This window comes from Arachis hypogaea, chromosome 5, assembly GCF_003086295.3.
Source record: "Arachis hypogaea cultivar Tifrunner chromosome 5, arahy.Tifrunner.gnm2.J5K5, whole genome shotgun sequence".
NCBI classification, from domain to species: Eukaryota; Viridiplantae; Streptophyta; class Magnoliopsida; order Fabales; family Fabaceae; genus Arachis; species Arachis hypogaea.
The window spans coordinates 12,769,448-12,791,062 of NC_092040.1; the positions used below are offsets into that span (position 1 = coordinate 12,769,448).

At 31.7% G+C, this 21,615-nt stretch overlaps 2 protein-coding genes across 2 annotated transcripts; one reads left to right on the forward strand and one right to left on the reverse strand.

Moving 5' to 3' along the window:
• Positions 1-323: 323 nt before the first annotated feature.
• On the reverse strand, positions 324-1,707 carry LOC112803280 (uncharacterized). The gene is made up of 3 exons (XM_025846784.1): positions 1,424-1,707; positions 756-1,309; positions 324-607 (listed from the first exon to the last, which is right to left on the reverse strand). Exons 1-3 carry the CDS (start codon positions 1,705-1,707, stop codon positions 324-326), a joined length of 1,122 nt encoding a protein of 373 aa, XP_025702569.1.
• An 18,822-nt stretch (positions 1,708-20,529) lies between these two features.
• Positions 20,530-21,393, forward strand: LOC112804120 (ethylene-responsive transcription factor ERF027-like). Its single transcript, XM_025847527.2, has one exon. The coding sequence runs from the start codon at positions 20,561-20,563 to the stop codon at positions 21,134-21,136; it is 576 nt and encodes a 191-aa protein (XP_025703312.1). The 5' UTR covers positions 20,530-20,560; the 3' UTR covers positions 21,137-21,393.
• The last annotated feature ends 222 nt before the right edge of the window (positions 21,394-21,615 follow it).

Here is a 21,615-nt window from a genome sequence, read left to right on the forward strand (position 1 = left end):
ATAAAAGTAAATATATTTGATAAAAGATATCTATATATATAATAATTTGTAAAAATATTAACTAAAATTGTGACATTTTACACGGTTGTGACTTGCTCCTATTTCATTGAGGACAGGGGTTCGAACCCACCCCACCCATTTTGCAAAATTTTAATTTTTAGCGGTTCGGTTGGACCGGTTTTACGGATTTGACCGGTTCACACCGGTTCTCTTCCTTGTTCGGTCTAATTAGCGGACCGGACTGGTTTAGAGTCTGGTTTATTGGTTTTCTAGTTGAACCGGTCGGTTCGGTCCAGTTTTTACAACACTGTTATCAGTGTATATTAAACTTTTTCTATGCCTTCAACATCTCCATTAATAAATTCAGGATCATCCTCATCTGTCATTACCCAAAAATCTACCGTGTCAATGCTTTGAATGTCAATTGGATCATAATTCCTCTTCTTTCGATGCAACCTAGATTGAAGGCGTAGGTTATAGGTGACATAAACAATGTCACTTAGCCTTTGATGCTCTAACCGATTCCTCCTCTTTGAATGGATTTGTTCAAAAAAGCTCCAGTTCCTCTCACATCCAAATGAAGAAGAGGTTTGATGAAGAAGACTTACTGCCATTTTTTGCAAATTAGGAGCACTCCCACCGTGTAGCCTCCACCATTCACATACGTAGATATAAAAATCAAATACTTTTTAATGTTTATCACCCAACATATTAAACTTTCAAACTAAACTAAACTTGGATATGAGATAACTTACCAAGTTCGAGTCTTGATGCCGCTCTCTTAGAACTTTCCATCCCAAAAATTTCTTTACAATTTCGATACAACTGTATCTCTTGCATTGCGGCAACTGAGTCATCACAAAGTATTTCAACATCAAGAAAATCAAGTAAAGATCTCAAAACATTTGCCTTCTCAACAAAACCCTCACTATAGAAAATGTCTGGATTTAAAAAGTACGCTGCCGCATGGAGATCACGCTTCAAATGCTTATACCATCTCATTTTCAAGATACTCGTGTATGGCGTATAAGCAGCTTTTCGATTTCTAAACATTATCTTGATAGAATTTTTGGCTCTTTTGATGCCTTCATACATGATTCCCAAAGAGGGTTTTTCATCAGCATCAACAAGCCTCAACAACTTAATAAGAGGACCAACAATTTTTACAGTGGTAACACAATTTTGCCAAAACTTACTATCCAAGACAATTGAACTAACAATCTTTCTATTAGCACTTTTGACTAACTTATGAGAAGTGAAATATTTATCCACCATCAATGCCTGCAAATCTTCCTTGCGATCATATATACTTTTCAAAGTAATGAAAACAGTGGCAAAACGTGTGACTCCTGGTCAAACAATTTCTGTCCAACTTTTTATTTTTCTAAGCCAAGACAATAAGATCATATGATTGTAAACAAACACGGTCACTTTTGAAGCACGGGAAGTAAGGTCAGCTATGTGAGGAATACTTGTAATATCTTTCAAAATAAAATTGATACAATGGGCAGCACAAGGAGACCAAAATGTATTTGGGTATTTTTCATGAATAAGTTTTCCAGCAGATACATAATTTGCAGCATTATCAGTGACCACATGCACAATGTTACTAGGCTCAACCCACTCAATAACATCAGCAAACAAATTAAACAATGCATTGGCAGTTTTTATCACATCAGAAGCATCAACAGTCTTAACAAATGACATACCAGCAGGACAATAAACTAGAAAGTTAATTAAAGTTCGCTGCCTTTGATCAGTCCACCCATCTTTTCACACAAACTAGATTATGCTATGCTGAGAATCATTGGAAGTGCTTGCTATCCCTGGTTAAAACCATACACTACGAACAAACTTGAACTTAGATCTTATAAGTGTGTTTTTATAGAATATTCACCTGATTTTAAAGGATACAAATGTTTGTTCTCCAATGGCAAAATTTATATTTCTATACATGTCTTATTCGATGAAAATGATTTTCCATATCTACAACTCTTTACTAACAATTCTACCAATAACAAATTTGTTTCTGATGTACCACATTATGATTACTCACCATTATTTGCTTCACATATTCTTCCTTTGCAACATTCTTCCCTTACATCATCAACTATGCCCTCTAGCTCAAGCCATTTAGAAGTTAGAACTAATCCTTCCTTTCCTCCACCTAATAACATCAGAATTAGTGATCTTTCATCCCCAAACTTTGTCCCTCAACAAAATCAACCAATTCTACCTATTCCAGATATAGAAATTTTACTTTCTCCTATTGATAATTTCTAATAATTCTCATATCAAAAATAAAAATCTTTCAACTAATGTCCATCTTATGATTACTAGATCAAAAACCAACAGCTTAAAAGCCAAAACTTTTATCACAATCCTTCAAAACTCAAAAATTGATGAACATCTTCCAAAATCAGCATCAGCTGCATCAAATTCCTCTTTGGCAGAAAACTATGGAAGAGGAATACCAAACTTTAATGAGTACCAACACTTGGCTATAGTTCTAAAGCATACAGATGTTAAGATTATAGATTGTAAATGAGATAAGCCTCAATTTAGTCCCTGAAGTTGTACTCGAGCTTCATAGTAGTCCCTGAACTTAAAAGTTCCTTAGAGTCATCCCCGAGCTTGCACTCCGGGACTCAAAGTGGTCCTTCCGGCAATTTCAACACACGTGGCGCAATTGGAAAGCTTAGCTGGCAGCGTTGGTGATACGTGGGACTCACAACGGCTAGCTGATGTGGCAGAGTAAACTCTTCCGACTCAATTTGGTCCCTCAGGTGAAGTTAAAACCCTAATCCCCTTTTTTGAAGGCCACATTGTTCACTCTGCTGTCTCCTCGTCGGTGCTGTGTTCTTCTGTTCTTCCTCTCTGAAGCTTGAAGGTTATGGCTAGCACGAGCAATGCAGTTGGGAGCTCGAACAACCCATGATCGTTTGGAAGCATCATGAGGAGAATGAACAGAAACAGAGAAGCTCGTTTGCCAAAAATGAAAAAAAATCATGGGAAACCTGGTTTATCTAAAAGAGGTAAGCCAAAAATGAAAAAAAATGTGGTTCCTCTGTTTTTTGATATTGTTGTTAATCTAATATTCACAAAAATTCAGGCCATTTTTTTCGATTGTAATTGGTGGGTATGAACATCTCTGTTCTGTTTTCTGTACTAGGGTTTGATCACTACTGGCTTTCGTAGTGGTTTGGCCAAGAAAACTGTAGAGTTGGAGTGTTTCTTGTGTTTTGATGATATAAAAATGTGTTCTTTATGTGTTAGGGTTTACTGCTCTTAGTGGAGGAGTTTCCAAACTGTTAATGTGTTTTAGGACAATGACTCTGATCAATGAATTTGTTAAACAGAGTTTGCATGATCACAGTAGAAGTAAAGATCTTTTGGGAGTTGAAATTTTTTGTAACTCTGATAATGGATTCTGAATTTGACTGATTTACCTAATTGCCTTTCTTTGTATTGGGTTAGTTTAGTTAAACTGAGTGTGTGCTCATAAAGGATTCTTGCATACATAAGTTAGAGTAATATAAAGTAAGTTTTGCAATTGCTAATGAAGTTAACTTAGCTATTGGAATAGTCAAATTGTTTGATGAATTTGGTCTGGACTAGTGGATTAGTTGTGGAAAAGGGTATGTAAATTTGAATGGTTTGATCCACCAAGATTAAAGTTAGTGTCTAGAGAACTGCTATCTTTAGTTACACCAAAATAATGTTCTTGATTTCACACTTTCTTATGTTCACATGACACAAATCATTAGCAACATGATCAAAATAAAGGTGAAATATCATATAATTTAACAGTTAACAACTAACAAAGTTAGGCACTCTATTCAATACTCCCGGTCCACAATAACCTTTTCTAATAAAAATTTTGAAAAAGAAAATCACAAAATAATAGAAGACTTAACTTATATTGTTAATTTGAATATAGTGATAATATAGCACAGTGAAATATTAGAGGGAGAAGGAGAAGTAGAAAAGTAAGGGAGTTGTGCTTTTGTTGCCAACTGTCAAGTAATGAAAAGCAGAGAGTGAGAGTGATGATGAAAATGGTAGAAGAAGATTAGGACTGAATCAATGCTATGATATGAAGAAGATAACATATGCCATTTAATGAGCTTTCATTAACTACTATTTACCATTACTATTTCTAGATGATTTTTCTTGTTTCATCTCCACCTTCAGTATTGTATATTATTTTATTATTTTTTAACATCTCTAGTTAGTGATTACTTTAGCTCCAAATTTGGCAGATTTTCTTTATTTCTGTATGCCTTTTTTTGTTGGTAGTAAGTTGTAGTTGTATATATATTTTTTCCTCAGTTGCAAAAGAAAAAAAAGGGTATTGGTCTTGGGTTTTGTGGGAAACTACACGGAGAGTGAAGTTTGGTGCCTGTCCTTGTAATTTATTTGCCAGTTTGATTTAAGGCACATATTACTGATTATATATGCTGAATTAGTCCTGGACTGATTATATGATGTTAATACACTGGGCTGCTGTCTATATATGCAGAATTAATCCTGGACTGATTATATGCTGCATAATGTTCTGTCAATCTATTGTTACTCATTTATCCTGTTCTCCATAATGTTCTGTAACAGTGCTGTGTAGGGACTAGTTTGATGTCACTTATATAACTGTAGGGACAGTTTTGCTGCTCGAAAACAACTATCTGACCCCTTCTTTGGTATCTGAAACAGGGCCTTATAAATGCAGTTAAGGAGGTTTTTCCAGATGTCCATCACAGATTCTGTGTTTGGCATATGTGGAAGAACTTCAATAAGCAATAGAAGGATCTCCAGCTTAGAGGGATACTTTGGGATTGTACAAGGTGTACTAGCCAAGATGGCTTTCTTGATATCATCGAAAAAATTGAAAGGGTTAATAAGGAAGCATGGGAGTATTTGAACAAGTGGCCCTATGCAAGGTGCAACACAAGGAACTGCTAGAAGGCTTGCAAATTTCATGAAGTTTGTGCCCAACCCTGGATTCAAGGCACCCAGACACAAAAATGAAAATTAAGATGATTATGTTTAGAAAAAGCAGGCCGTTTTTTTGTATCTATTTTGCTGATGTTGTTTACAATACCTAAAACATTGTCCCAGTTTTGGAAATTTTAGTATTTAAATTTTATCAGGTCAATATGTCAACAACTTTGATATACTTGGTGTTTTGGCTCTATAATGTCTTTTTTGAATCAAACATTACCAATATGAATAATAAATTATGACTTTATTGAATTGAGTTTTCTCAGCCTTTTGTTTATATCTTATCCTCTGTTACAGACTTAAGAGTAGTTCAAATCCTGTCCATTTCTATTTCATTGGAAAGAAGTCCAGGAACAAAAGTATGCATATAATCAAACACTTTAATTTCCATTTCTTTCAAACAAAATGATAGGAACAAGTACATGAACAAGGAATGCATATAACATGCATGTCATTTGTTTTTTGCTAGATACAGTTGACCCTGCTGTCTATCCAGCTTTAATACAAGAACACCAATTACAATCAGCAGCATGAATACAAACATCAAAATTCCTCCCATTTTTAGAACCCTAATTTCAACTTCTAATTTACCAAATTTCCAAGCCATCTTCATCTTCCATTCTTCATCATCATCTGAATATTTTGTTCTATCATCACATGGCATTGCATCTTCCAAAACTTTATCAACCCACATAAACAATCCACACCATTTCTTACCCACAGTCTGCACATCAAAGAAAATTCAATCAGCAAAATTTATATCCATAAATACAGCAATCAACAATAATAATACTTACATTGTAGTTCGGGCAATCCAGGAACGGTCTCCCTGGATTAGAATCCGTCCCTGACCACCACAACACCGGTCTCGATCCGCAGGCACACCATTCTGGCAAACGAACTTCTCTATTTCTGTTCATTCTCCTCATGATGCTTCCAAATGATCGTGGATTGTTCAAGCTCCCAGCTGCATTGCTCGTGCTAGCCATAACCTTCGGGCTTCAGAGAGGGAGAACAGAAGAACACAGCACCGACGAGGAGACATCAGAGTGAACAATATGGCTTTCAAAAAAGGGGATTAGGGTTTTAACTTCACTTGAGGGACCAAATTGAGTCAGAATAGTTTACTCTGCCACATCAGCTAGCCGTTGTGAGTCCCACGTGTCACCAATGCTGCCAGCTAAGCTTTCTGATTGCACCACGTGTGCTGAAATTACCGGAAGGACCACTTTGAGTCCCAGAGTGCAAGTTTGGGGATGACTCTGAGGAACTTTTAAGTTCAAGGACTACTATGAGGCTCGAGTGCAACTTCAGGGATTACATTTAGGCTTATCTTAATTGTAAATGGATATTTTCAATCAAAAGGCACCCGAATGGATCTATACAAAAGTATAAAGCTAGATTATCCAAGACTTCTATTAAGAGGAAGGTTTTGATTTTGAGCAAGTATTCAGTCCAGTCATTAGACCCACTACAATTCGTTTAATATTAAGCATTGCAGTGTCTAAAAATTAGATTTTAAGACAGCTTGATTTCAATAATGCATTTCTTAACGAAGATTTACATCACGCCATATATATAAAGCAACCAATTGGTTTTGAACAATCCCCTTCTGAACATATATGTAAACTAAATAAATCATTATATGGCTTAAAATAAGCCCCTAGAGAATGGTTCAACAAGCTTAGCACAACTCTAACATCTTTTGGTTTTCAAAGTACAAAATCTGATACTTCTTTATTTGTTAGGAAAACAAATTCTGTTATATATATCTTGTGTTATATAGATGATATTATCATCATTGGCAGTGATGCTTATGAAGTGGATTCTATGATACACTCTCTTGATAAAGTCTTTTCTTTAAAAGATCTTGGTGAGTTAAATTATTTTTTACGCATAGAAGTTCTCAAAACTGATTCTGGAAATTTGCATCTATCACAAACGAAGTACATTCATGATCTTTTATCTAAAATTGGCATGGGTGTGAAGGATTACCATGTGTTTATAACACGCAGCGAAAGAAAAGAAAGTAATCCTAAAGATTTATTTTGTGCTTAACCTTTATTCCAATAATATATAGATCAGATCTAAATACCTTTGGAGGCTTTAGTAAAAATCTTTATTCTTTGATTGCACGAAGACTCTATGCGTATCCACACTAAGACCAACCTTTGGTATCAACTCCTTGACCAATAGACATCTTATCTAAATTGAGAAACATCTTACAACTCTTTGCACACCATAAAATTCTTCTCCAAGAATTAGACTCACATATATTTATGTATGTAGAGGTAAAGGAATAAAATACTTCTGTGTTATTTATATTTTTCCTCTACTCTTGGCATACATATATATAGCATAAGATTTGTTACTGATTTCAAATTTGAATCATTCAAAATTTATGAATCATATCATAACAATTTAAAACAGAATCAGTTAGGATCTCATCCAAACTTAAAATTCAAATTTAGAAATAGAATAACTAATTATTCTCAATTTTTATTTAATATTCTCAATTATTATATTATTATATTCTTAGTGCTAGAAAAGAATATAATAATATTCTATTTGAATTAATATAATTTTTTATTTGATTAAATCAAAATATTAATTAAATAATTCTTTAGCAAAGATCAAAACATTCGTTAGTGTGTGACCCCATAGGTTCAATACTAAGCGGGTAGTAAATTAGTCATACTAAATTTACTAATCGAGGTTGAAGTCTAGCAACACTTCTCAACGACCCGATAATATGAAGTAATATATTTTTACTAAGAATCTGATAAGAACAAAGTATAATTCCTTCCATTTTTCCATCTCTTAGTTAACCCTTAGAGTATGGTTTAATTGTCAAACTCTAACTTGTTACCATTATTATAATGAACTGTGAATGACCTAAGAAACTCATTTCTTTATTCATTCAATCTCGTTGGCCAAGGTTTTATTCATCTCAGTCATTATTGATGATAACCAGTGGCTAAGAGAAGGGAGGTTGAATTTTGGTCTCTTTTTTGCAATACTTGTAACTTCGCTTTCTAAGGAGAGTTACAGAAGAGAATTTGAGTTTTATCTCCTGACACGAGTGGAGCCAAAACACAGTAACTTGTTAAAATAGATATAGTGAAATGCAATTATGTTGAGCAAACAGGAGACACTTTTAATTTTGTCTCCTAGGATATAGAATCAGAAACAGAGAAGAGATTAGAGTGTGGCACGCAGATATATCTTGGTTCGGTTACTCAGTGCAATGTAACTTACATCCAGTCACCATCACAACAATGATAGAATTTCACTATCTTTTTTAACAAATTATAATCACCAATCCTCCCTAGGATCTACCCAATCATATCTGGGACAAGTCCAAATTCTATCCCAACCTGAACTTAACTAGGACTCACCTTAACTTTCAACAGCAAAGTGCCGTCCCAATTTGCAAGAGAATCCTCTCAGCATCATGACACAAAATAGAAAAACTTGCAAAGAATTTCTAATATAACTATGGCTTTTTTTTCAAGTCTAGCTCACTGCCTTTTTTCACTCATTGGCTTTTTTACAAACCTCACCATGTTTGCCTTTTTTCAATGAAATTCAAACAGACTAAACTAAGAAAAAGAATTCATAAAATAAAAACCATGAAGGAAAAGAATAATAATAGCTCAGGGAGCTATAGAAACTGAAATAAGTGCTCTTTCTCTCTTGCTTAATCCTTGGGCTGAAACAAGTGCTCTTTCTCTCTTGCTTAATCCTTAGCCGTTCACCCCTGTTATAGAGGAGTGAAGCTTCCAAGGTTTGAACCAAGTTTAACACTTGGATTGTCTTCTTCTCTAACATTAGAACTAGTAGCAGTGTGGTCAGAAGAGAGAGAGAAGGTCGAAGAAATGACATGCAACCTTACCATTCTCTTTCATCTTTTTTCTTTAAGCTTCTTGAATTTGGGTCATGTATTCTTTCTTTGGCCCCAAGTTTGTTTCCTGACAATAGATTCCAAGCAAAGTACCATTGATTTCACCTTTTGCATAGTTTCTAAAATGGTGCTTGTACAGAGTTGATTTTTTAACAGTTTCTTGGTGATTCACAAATAGAAAAATCGGCTTTTGGAATACTCTATTCGGTTAAGATTTACCCCTTTGTTGTAGTCCTTCTTCCTTTTCTTCTTGCTTGAAATCGGAAACAACTTTTTGTTCTTCTCTTTGCTCTAGCTTCTGGTCATTCCACTTTCTTCTTTCTTGGTTCAGGAATTTGACGTGAGAAGAGTGAAAGAGAGAGAAGAGAGAGTTTGTATTCAGTAGAAATAAAAGAAGATTCAAATGGAATTTAATTTGCTTGTTCGGTTAGTGATTAGGTTGAAGAGAGGTAGGTTTAAGTGTGGTCACCGAATTGGACTTGGATTAGGCCAACTTATCTTTGTTTCTTTCACTTGGTTCAGCCGCCCAGCCTTCTTGAATCAAGTTTGGAGTGAATGGAGTGGTATAGCTGAAATTGGTATAGGGCCAGAGTGTATGTTTGTGTATGTGGGCTTTGATCATTTGTTTCTTGGGTCTATTTTAGTAACCAAACAAATCACACAAACAATGAATAATTAACCCAATAATATTTTCATCATCTTAATCACAATTTAGTTCACTAAACTCAATAATTATAATCATAAAGCTCAAACTCTTTACCGAGAGTTGACGAATTCCTTACTGACTAATTATTTATTCTACAAGTATTTAAATCATACCCAATTTCATCTTAAGAATAACTTATTGACAAATATGTGGTAATTATAACCATTATAAATTCTCAAATTGAATCAGTTCAATGGTCATATCTCTATATGTACCATCTATATATATAATTTAATAAATAAAATTTATTAATCTTCATCCAATGAAGACCATTATATATATATAGTTCTTCCTAGATTATTAATGTCCTTTTTAATAATCCTATGACCAAGAACAATTTAGATTAAATTATAAAAGATTTATCTTTCAATATTATGATCACTATCACAATGATAAATCCCTAAATTTAACCAATGACCTTATTATATTAACATTTTAATATAATAATAATAACAAATTATTTGACACATGATCAATTAGATTGTGATCATATTATTTATTCCCAACAGGGTAAGGCTAGTCCTATGCCAACACCAATGGTTTCTTCCCTTCAATTAATGTCTACATGTTTAGAAAATTTTGAAGATCCTAAACTATATAGAACAATAGTAGGTTCCTTGCAGTATTTGACCATCACACTCCCAGATATATCATATGCAGTCGCTAAAATTAGTCAATTCATGTATTTTCCATTACTGGCTCACTGAAAAGCAGTAGAAAGGATACTTCGGTATCTTTAAGGAACCAAGGATCATAGATTGTTGATTCAAAAGTGTAGTGACAATAGATTGTATGGTTTCTCAGACTCGGATTAGGCTGCAGAATTTGAAGATAGGAGGTCAGTAAGTGATTTTTGTGTTTTTTTAGGGAGTAATATTATGTCTTGACAATGTAGAAAACAAGGCACCATAAGTAAGTCTTTCACAGAGACAGAATTTAGGAGTCTTGCTACTTGCCAAGTAGAATTGGAGTGGCTACTGTTAGCAGAATTGAGGATTACCAACTATATACTATGATAACATACATGAGCACTGTTTTGTTAATAACTAATTCCGTGCTGCATAATCGCACTAAATACTTCCAATTGGATATGCAACTTATTCGATACAAATTTCAATCCTATTCTCTTCATATTGTTCACATCTCAGGAATAAATCAGATTGCAGATACCTTGACTAAATCTTTATCTGCTAGTACTTTTGACAAGCTGAAACACAAACTTTGAATGTGTTCAAGACCTCATTTGAATTTGAGGGAGTATCAGGAGTACAAAGTCAGATGTCAAAATTAGTTATTATAGTTAGATCAGTTTGGTTAGCTAGAATTGAGTTAGTTAAATATTAGTTTCTACAGAGTAGTGCAACAGGGTTAAAACACTATGTATATAGGGAAAATTATTCTAAAGGACCGTTAGGAAGATTTAATTATTAAAAAGGACCTTTAATATTAAAATTATTAAGAATGACCAAATCTTTTTATAATATTTAAGAAAACGAATCAAATCTTTTCATAAGGAGATAAATATATCTTTAATTTTTTATTATTTTTTATAATCTTTATGTTGATAAATTTTATTTCTCTTAAAATTTTAGTAATTTTTATTAATTATTTATTTATTTTTTTATTTTTATGATCTTTACCTTAACGAAAAAAGACAAAAGATCATAAAAGTAATAAATAAATAAATAAATAATAAAAATGATCAAAATTTTAGAAAAAATAAAAATTTTTAATATAAAAATTATAAAAAATAAATAAAAAAATAGTTAAGAATCAATATTTTAATAATTAAATATTCTTAACAATCTTTTAGAATAATTCTTTTTAAATTAATTAACTAATTAATCCCAAGTGAATATTCATAAATATCTATATAACATTGTAAATCAAATAGCATATATTAAAGATTATACAAAATAAATAAAAAAATTAAGAATATATTTATCTTCTTATAAAAAGATTTAGTTCTTCTTCTTAAATATTTTAAAAAGATTTGGTCCTTCTTAATAATTTTGGTATTAAAAATCCTTTTTAATAATTAAGTCTTCCTAACGGTCCTTTAGAGTAATTTTCCTATGTATATATATGATTTGTTTATATCACTGATTCCTTAGTTCAGTTTTAATATAATGCAATGTTAGTGTTCAGTTCTAAACACAAGTCTTCATCTTTTTCTTTCTAATTCATCTATAGTCTATACTACAACTTCTATTCTAATTATTTTTTCTTGCCGCACAAGTGAAGAGCTTGAAATCCCTTTATTTTTTCATATAAAAAAGTTAATCATTACTCTTTCAAACAATTATGGTTAATTCTCAATGCTTTCCAACTTAAAAATCCTTGTCCTAATAAGCAATAAATAAGGTTTAATTATTCTGTTGGTTCTTATAATTTCATAAAATTTGTTTATATTTTTTTTAATTGGGTCTTGCATCAAATTTTTTTTAAATAGATCTCTCTTAATAGTAATTAGTTTAATTATATAAGGACTTCATTAAAAAAAAGTAGTACAGAGACCCAAATAAAATAAAAAAAAAGTATAAGGACCAAATTAAAAAAAAATAAAAATTTCGCAAAACTTCTAGGAACTAGCATAATAATTAAACCAATAAATAATTAAACACATATAACATAGAGAAGAATTTCAAATATTTCTAGAACATTAACATTCTAATAATTTTAGCCGTTAATTTTAATTATAAAAAATATATATAATATATTAATTAAAACCATTCGTTAAAATTATTGAAACATGAGTATTTCAAAAATTTTAAAAATAATTTTATGGACAAAATGCATGTATAAATTAATTGGAGGCCAATATTACATATATCTACCAAAACGAAAAACGTTACAAGGATTTATCAAGTAGACTTTTGTATGTAATTCGAATGAGACCTATTCGAATTATAAAATTCAATACTAATTCGAAGCAGTGTAATTCGAATTACTAGAAAAATTGTAAATCGAAGGGGAAAATTCGAATTATGCATGGACGAAATGTACTCCTAATTTGAACGAGGCTGAATCGAATGGTGAAAACTCAGGTGAAGTCGACTTCACGGTGAAGTTGATATCTAAGAGTCGTTAGATAAAAATTTAGTCAAATCAGTCAAATCATCTCTCAGGTATCAACTTCACGTGAAGTCAACTGCACCTGAGTTTCCACCGAATCGAATACCTTACTAATTCGAATTGCACCGATTCAAATTATACCCAGTTTCGTCCATAGTCTACTAATCTTTTATTGAATACCCATAATAAATACAATAAAGAGTAAAATAAAGATTACATTTAATAATACTCATAATAAATACAATAAATAGTACATTCAATAATAAATTAATAAAATAATAATTATAAATATTTTTCATAAATTATTAAAAATTTTCATTATAAATATTACTTTACGTTAAACTTATTGAGAGTACTTAAAAAGAGTATTAAAATATATTATTTTATTGTTATTTTTAATTAATAAATAAATATTAATTTTTATTATAAAAAAAGTATTTACAAGGTTGTTAAATTTTTATATGTTATTAAAATTTAATAAATATGAGTAAATTTTTATATGTTATTTTTAATTCAATTTTATTAATAGGAGTTGAAATTAATTTATATTTAATAATTTTATACTAAAACTAATTTTAACTAATATTATCCAAACAATATTTATTTTATTAAAATTAATTTTAGTATAAATTGTCAAATATAAATTAATTTCAACTGCTATAAGTAAATTGAATTAAAATAACATATCAAAATTTACTCATATTTTAGTACTCTTTTTAAATAATCTCAATAAGTTTAACATAAGGTGACATTTCTAATGAAATTTTTTAATAATTTATAGAAAATATTTAAAATTATTATTTTTTTGAATTTATTATCGAAGGTACTCTTTATTGTATTCATTATGGGAGATCCATCCGTATCTTGGGGTGGCCGAGCCTTAGTAGTTCCGAACAGATTGCTCATGGAGGGGAAGAGCGATACATCGGCCAGGACTGAACACTGCGGCGGTAATACCTGCAAAAGATACTCCAACGCTCAAGTCAATAATAAGCTCTAGTGAGTATATCAAGTAAATATAAAATTGAGAATAGAACCTGATCTTTAGCCGAGGTTATGTATTCAGCTTTATAGATGGTATTCTGTCCGTTAGTTGCAGATTGCACCGACGCTCAAGTCAATAATAAGCTCTAGTAAGTATATCAAGTAAATATATCAAGTAAATATAAAACTGAGAATAGAACCTGATCTTTAGCTAAGATTACGTATTCAGCTTTATAGATGGTGTTTTGCCCGTTAGTTGCAGATTGCACCATGATTCTCGGTTTGTTATTGTGTTCTGTTTTGGAGGATAAGGTTTTATTGACTACTTCTCTTGTTTCGAATGTTCAGCTCCGGATATATTGTTCTGTTCCGAGCTATTCGTGTGGCCGAGGTTAAGGTTACGTATCATAGCCTCCAAGCTTGCCTTAGTTTGGACAGGACTAAGGCGAGCTTTCATATCGCGGATGTCATATACCTCAGTCACTTAGTTGTTTGTCATGCTTGCTCCTTACAGCCCCCAAGCTCCGCTTGGTTCTGTATGGAATCTCAAACATTTCCACAACTAATTGTTACCTTGTCCTTCGTGCCATTTTGACATGATTGATGTGAAAACGTGTTCCGCTTTTCCAGGTACCCTTGTCCGTTGGATTCATGAGTAATTTAATGCTCCTCTTTTGGTGTTAAATCCGGTGTAAGTGTTGAATTTCGGTGTGAGCTTGAAAGGCTTCTTCGGCTCCTTGTTGTTGGGTGATCTGAATGTCTTTTCCTCATTTCTTCTGCGTGGTGGCTTGTCTGTTTTCTGGGCTCCGCGAAGTTCTTCGATCTCCATCTGACCTGCAGCCCTTTCTCGGAACTCCTCTAGTGTCTTTGGCTTAGTTACCACAATCGTCTCCCGAAACTTTCCTGATCTGAGGCCGGCTTTAAGGGCGTGCAGGTGGACTGCCGGATCCAAGTCTTGAATTTCCATGGTGGTTTCAGCGAACCGAGTCATGTAGTCTTTTAGGCTTTCCTGTTGTCCTTGTTTGATGGTGCCTAGATAGTCGGATCCATGCACATATATCCTCGATGCGGTGAAATAGTCAATGAAGGACCTCGCCAGCTCCTCAAAAGAGGAGATTGAACCTGCAGACAACTTTGAAAACCAGAGTAATGCAACACCATCAAGGTAAGTAGGAAAGCTCGGCAGAGCACATGCTCATTGTTAGTGCCATTAAAAAATATCATTGATTGAAATTTCTTAATATGAGCTCGGGGATCACCGAACCCCTTGTATGGCTCCAGTGCGGTAGGTAATACAAAATTTTTCAGCATCTGAAAGTTAGTGATCTCTTCGAAAAAGGGATTGTTCAAAGTCAGCTTTTCCTTTGGCGGGCTGATATTCAGGGGGTCTAAGTTGCCCTGAGCTAAGCTTTTAGAGCTTCCCTCATCGTGTTTTTCATTATTATGGGCGGATAGCTCAGCTATCCTCCGTATCTCTGCCGTGATCTGAGCCAGGAGCTCTGCCTGTGTGGGTTGTTGGACCCCGTTATCGGCCATGTCTGAGGATCGGGAGTCCTGCAAAATAAATTAGAAAGCTGGGTAAAGAAAACAGTGGGGTTAGATAAATTTTTCAGGCCCCACGGTGGGCGCCAAGTGATCTGTCCGTCTCCTGGGATGGCCGAGCCTTAGCAGTTCCGAACAGATTGCTGATGGAGGGGAAGAGCTATACGTCGGCCAGGACTGAACACCGCGGTAGAAATACCTGAAAAAAATACTCCGACGCTCAAGTAGTCAATAATAAGCTCTAGTGAGTATATCAAGTAAATATAAAACTGAGAATAGAACCTCATCTTTAGCCGATGTTATGTATTCAGCTTTATAGATGGTGTTCTGCCCGTTAGTTGCAGATTGTACCATGATTCTCGATTTATTATTGTGTTCTGTTTTGGAGGATAAGGTTTTATTGACTACTTCTTTTATTTCGAATGTTCAGTTCCGGATATATTGTTCTGTTCCGAACTATTCGGGTGGTTGAGGTTAAAGTTACGGATCAATGAGTATTCAATAAAAATTAGTATATTATGGACAAAATTGGGTGTAATTCGAATTGTTGCAATTCGAATTAGTGAGGTATTTACGTGCATGCATAGTTCGATTTAGCCTCATTCGGTTAGTAGTTTGTCCATGTATAATTTGAATTGTCCCTCTTTAATTTATATTTTCTCTAGTAATTCAAATTGTACTATTTCAAATTAGTATTGGATTTTATAATTCAAATAGGTCTTATTTAAATATAAAAAAATCACTTAATAGATCTTTATAACGTTTTTCGTTTTAATAAATACATGTAATATTGGCCTCCAATTAGTTTATAATTTATACATGCATTTTGTGCTAATTTTATACTACTCTTAGGTTGTATAGTTGTATTGGAGTGCACCAAAATGACACATTATATAACATCAGTATAATATTAGTAGCACAGTAACAAGCGACAAATAGATGGAGAGAATTAGAATAGTTCCATTATTGTAGCAGTTTGCACGTGTGAGAATAGAAGCAGACAAGAGTTCTGTTGAGTTAATGCGCCGCAACAGTACTATGGACCACAAATCGCACCTGTTGGCCAAATATATTGACCCAAACATCAATTTCATATTTGTAAAGCCAGTTGTATAGAGGGAGGACCCCCCCCCCCCCTTCCCCTTGGCTTCTCATTAAGGATTACAAACGTAATGTTATTGTTTTATTTCCTTGTAGTGGGATCTGCTTCCCCTTCTAAAGAAAGCAAACATGAACCGTGTCCTTCTTGGTGATTCTTGGCAAATAATTATTCCTATGGTTTTCATATAATGTTGTAATTTTCTCTTTATATCAGCCTCTAACGCATGTACCTACACTTATATACTAGTTAATTATTAACATCGTATATATATACACACACAATAATAGGGATTGACTGAGTGCAAACCTAAACTTTTGTCAGTTGGATTAATAACAATGTCCCCTAACTTTAGGTAAATTATATATCAATCGACAGGAACATTGTGAAGGTTTATTTGTAATTTTATATATTTGTTCGAAATATTAGAGAGTTACTAACTTTTTGTAAATTATTATTTTGGTATTCAACATTTGAGTTGAATCTTAATTTGATCCTTAACAATTTAAACGTCCTATTTTAGTTATAATAATTTTTAATCATCTTATTTAAATTCTAAAAATTTTTTCAGCGGATTCAATATTGTCTCACCATTAAATTTAACATAAATAATTTACATATATTGAAGAGTCAGTAATATTTGATTTCAGTATTAAGAGTGTTAAGTAAACAATGACCATCTTGAACAACATAAACAATCACCAATCAAATAAAAATACACTACACCCTAATTTAATGCTATTAATTAAATTTAAGATTAATTTACTCTTTTAACCCTATTAATTTACATTATTCACACATTGTTCAAAAATATTGTTGATTACCTATACTTTTCCTTTCCGTATAAGAGTAAAATTGAGGAAAAGAAGTGCCACAAAAAGGTTTTGGTTATGTTTTCTAACGCATGAAAGAAAATATAATTTAACTAGTAACGTTATTAATCGCTCGTTTGGTTAGCTATTTGTGTCAAATTTAACAATAAGACAATATTGAATCTAGTTAAAACTTTTTAAGACAAAAATAAGACGTTTGAAATATTGGAAACTATATTAAGATTTGGTTCAAACGATAACACCAAAATAATACTTTATCCTAATTTTTTTTATTTTTTATCGGTAATAAAAAATGCAATGTGTACATGAAAAAAATCAATCCTCAAATAAGTTACAATTTATTTGTGTATACTTGTTTATTTTATTCATTTTTAATATATATTTAATACAAATGACTATTTTTTTTAAATATTATGATTGATATAATATATATTCATGTATATAAAATTATTATATTTTATAATGTTTTATGAGTATAAAAAAATTATTAACCGTTATAAATTTCGTAGAATTAATATTTAAAAAAAATTACATTGGACCAACACTTAAAAAATAATCTTATAAAATTTTAGATTCTCGTATTATAATAACTAATTTTGTGGCGATATTTCTAAACTTTTGTAATATTCATTACATTAGTCCAACAAACTAAGACACTTCTCAAGTCAGTGGCTGATGAAACCAATTTCCTCGAATAATAGTCAATTAAGCAAGTATCGGATCTAGTCTTATATATATGCAAACTCTTGTTTGAGGGTAAAACAAAAAAAATTATAAAAAGATAAAAAAATAAAAAGATAATAATAATGATAAAGAAAAAAAAATAAGAGGAGAGATTTTAAATTATGCAAAATTTATCAAAAAATAATACTAAAAATTTTTAATTGTAACACAAAAATTTTTTTAATTTTGAATTTGAAGCAAAATGATGATAATGATAAGGAGAGGAGGTTCTCAATTTTCACATCAAAATTTTTTAGTCGTAACATAAAATTTTTTTATTGTGTCATTTTCAATTAAATGATGTATTTTTTTATATTATTGAACTAGTTAAGTGGTATTGAATTCATATATAAGTAATTTACTTATTTTCTGTATTTTTTTATTATTTAGCTAGTTGAATGATATTGAATTCATATATAAGAGATTTATCCATTTCTCTATCATTTATAATAAATTGATGTATTTTTTAGTTCTAAAATATTTGAATGTATTTTATTGGTTGAGTAAGTTAAGGTTTTGGACTTGTGATTTTTTAAAGATTTTTTATGCCATTTACTAAATTTTTTTATGTTATTTCTATCTAAATGATATATTTTTGTTATCACTGGATTGATTGTGTGATATTAAAAAGAGGAGGAAGACAAGTTGAGTTATGCATAACTTATTAGAAAAATAGCACTGAAATTTTTTAAGCGTACCACAAGAAATTTCTTAATTTTAATACCAAATTTCGTAACTGTTACACAGGTTCTTGTTAAGATGATAAAACAAGAATTAAGAGAATGTGGAAGAAGTTAAATTGTGCAGAATTTATAAGACAAATAGTACCAAATTTTTTAACCGTGACACAGCAAATTTTTTATTTTGATACTAAAATCTCTTAACGGTGACATAGAAATATGATGTATTTTTTTATCGTTAACTTAATTATTGTGTGATATTTAATAAAGAAGAAGAAAATATGATGTGTTTTTTTATCGTTAATTTAATTGTGTGATATTTAACGAAGAAAAAGAGGAGAAGGAAGAGATGGTGGTGGTAGCTAGTGGTGGTCATAATAACAATAACAAAAGATGATGATGATAATGATGATGATGATGATGAAGAGGAGGAGGAGGAGGAGAAGGAGGAGAAGGAGGAGGAGGAGGAGGAGAGTAACTAGCGTACAATGTAAAAAATAGTTATAACAATTTATTGAACTTGATTAGACAATTTTTTAAATTGTAGAATTTTTTTATATATATACAAAATCATTATATTTTATAATTTTTTATATGTAAAAAAATTATTAACTATTATAATTCTTGTAGAATCAATTTTTCTGAAAAAAGTTATATTAGCCCAACACTTAAAAACAATGTTATTCTCTAATCCTAATAATTAATTTTGTGACGATGGTATAAAGTTTTGTGATTCTTCATCACATTAGCTCAAGAAAACTAAGACACTCAATCATTTCATTTGTTGACAGAATCTAATAATTAGAGCTTTTTTGGGAAATAGTAGAAACTATTTTTTTTTTACTTTTTGAATTATAAAAAGTCACAATCTATATATTTAGCACCGTTAAAAAAAAGCTTTTAATTTTTCGAAAAGTTAATTTACAGCTTTTTGAAAAAGTAAAAATATATGACTTCTCTACTTCTCGATAAGTTATTTTACTACTTCCTTTACAAAAATTAATTTCAAAATAAAAAAAAATCTACTTTCTTTTTTGATTCTGTGAAAAATATTGATCCTTCACAATCATTTTCACGCAAGGTCTGCTAGAAGCACTGGCCTTCCACCATCATTCTCACGCAATGTTCCAAACCTCACCATTTTCACGTAATGATTCATCGGATGGAAGTATTGATCCTCCACCACCATTTTCATTTTCAGACAATATTGCATCTAAACAATCTACTACATATATTCCTTCTAATTATTTTTTTATCATTTTATCACTCTATTTTTTATTATTAAATTTGTATTTAACTGTGGTATGAAATTTCAGTTTTAATTTTATTTTTTTCACATGTGATTTTATAGCTTGCTATTATTTTCATAGTTAATTATAGCAAGTTTTTTACTTTAATAAAGAAGAAGGGAGTTCTAATAGGAGTAAAACAAAAAACAGCAACAAAATATACATTGACACACATTTTATATTATTTTTTATTTTCACATACCATATCATACACAATATTAGTGATTAGGTTATGTAAAATCAACATTTAATATTGAAAAGTATTTATTATCATCGTTATTTTAATATTCATTCTCTTCTGCACACAAAATTTATTTTGTTGAGTTATTTATCCAAACGCTACAATTTTAAAATAAATACTTTTATAATTAAAAATACAAATATAAAATAATTTATTTATAAATTACTATTAATAAAAATTTTTGTGTTTTAAATTTTTTTTTTAAAAGAACTTATTTAAATTATTTACCCAAATTTAACCTTAGTTAAGCAAGTGTCTGAATCCAATCTCAGCTGATAGATGCAAACTCGTTACGAACCTTTATTCGTACTTTCGTACGTAGTGGATTAATCCCTGTCGTATAGGATTTAAAAATATCTTGAGAAATTCAAAACAGAAAGCGTATGTATCTACTTATAAGTTACCCCTCTCTTTTCTATATATAAAGGAACATAATTGCCTATTATATATGCTATTTCTTCATCGATCACCTTAGCTTATAGATGTATGGCTTCATCATCATCATCTTCAAAGAGGCACCCGCTGTACCACGGAATCAGGTGTCGAGGAGGCAAATGGGTCTCCGAAATCCGGCAGCCACGTAAGGCTTCAAGAATATGGCTGGGGACGTTCCCCACGGCTGAGATGGCGGCTGCCGCCTACGACGTTGCCGCATTAGCACTCAAAGGCGACAGCGCCGTTCTCAACCTTCCTGAGTCAGCTGGAAAGTACCAAATTCCTGTAACTAACTCCCCTGATGACATCCGCAGGGCTGCCACTGCTGCTGCCGCTTTGATGAAGAAGAACCCTCAAGAACCCATCACCACTCCTCACATTATTACTGTTAATAATAATGATAATAACACTCTTGTTGATGGTATTAACAACAACCATATTATTAATTCGTCATCATGGTATGAGGATAATGATTTCATGGACGAGGAAGCTATATTCCGCATGCCAAGTTTGCTGGTGGATATGGCTGAGGGCATGCTTCTGTCGCCGCCGAGAATAATACTCAGCCCATCTCCGCCATCGTACAACTCCGGTGACGGAGGTGACACTTTGTGGAGTTACTTTTGACTTAATTGAGCATGGAAAATTAATTAACAGCGAATAAAAGAGTGTTCTCCATACTTGCTAGACCTTGGTTATGTTAATTAAGAAATAAAGAGAAAATATGTTCCTAGCTAGTTTATGTAGGTATATCGAGAATGCTAGAATTCAATCATATCATTTTCTTTGTTTAATTTCATATAATATAATTATATGCATGTATATGCTATCTTCAAGCTAATAATTGACCACCGGCAAGGGTGGAAATTATAGATAGACCAGATTCGGATTTACTTTGTAATGTCACTTTTACCAATTATTCTGATATAATAATAATGTTATTTGGTATTTTGTGAGTACTAAGTTTGGTTGGTTATTAAGTCTCATTTGACTTAAGTTTATTATATTCGTGTATAAAATAACTTTCTATATACTTTCATTATCTTTTCTATTTCCTTATACATACCTTTATTAAATGTGTTTTGATTAATTTAATAAGTCTGAAT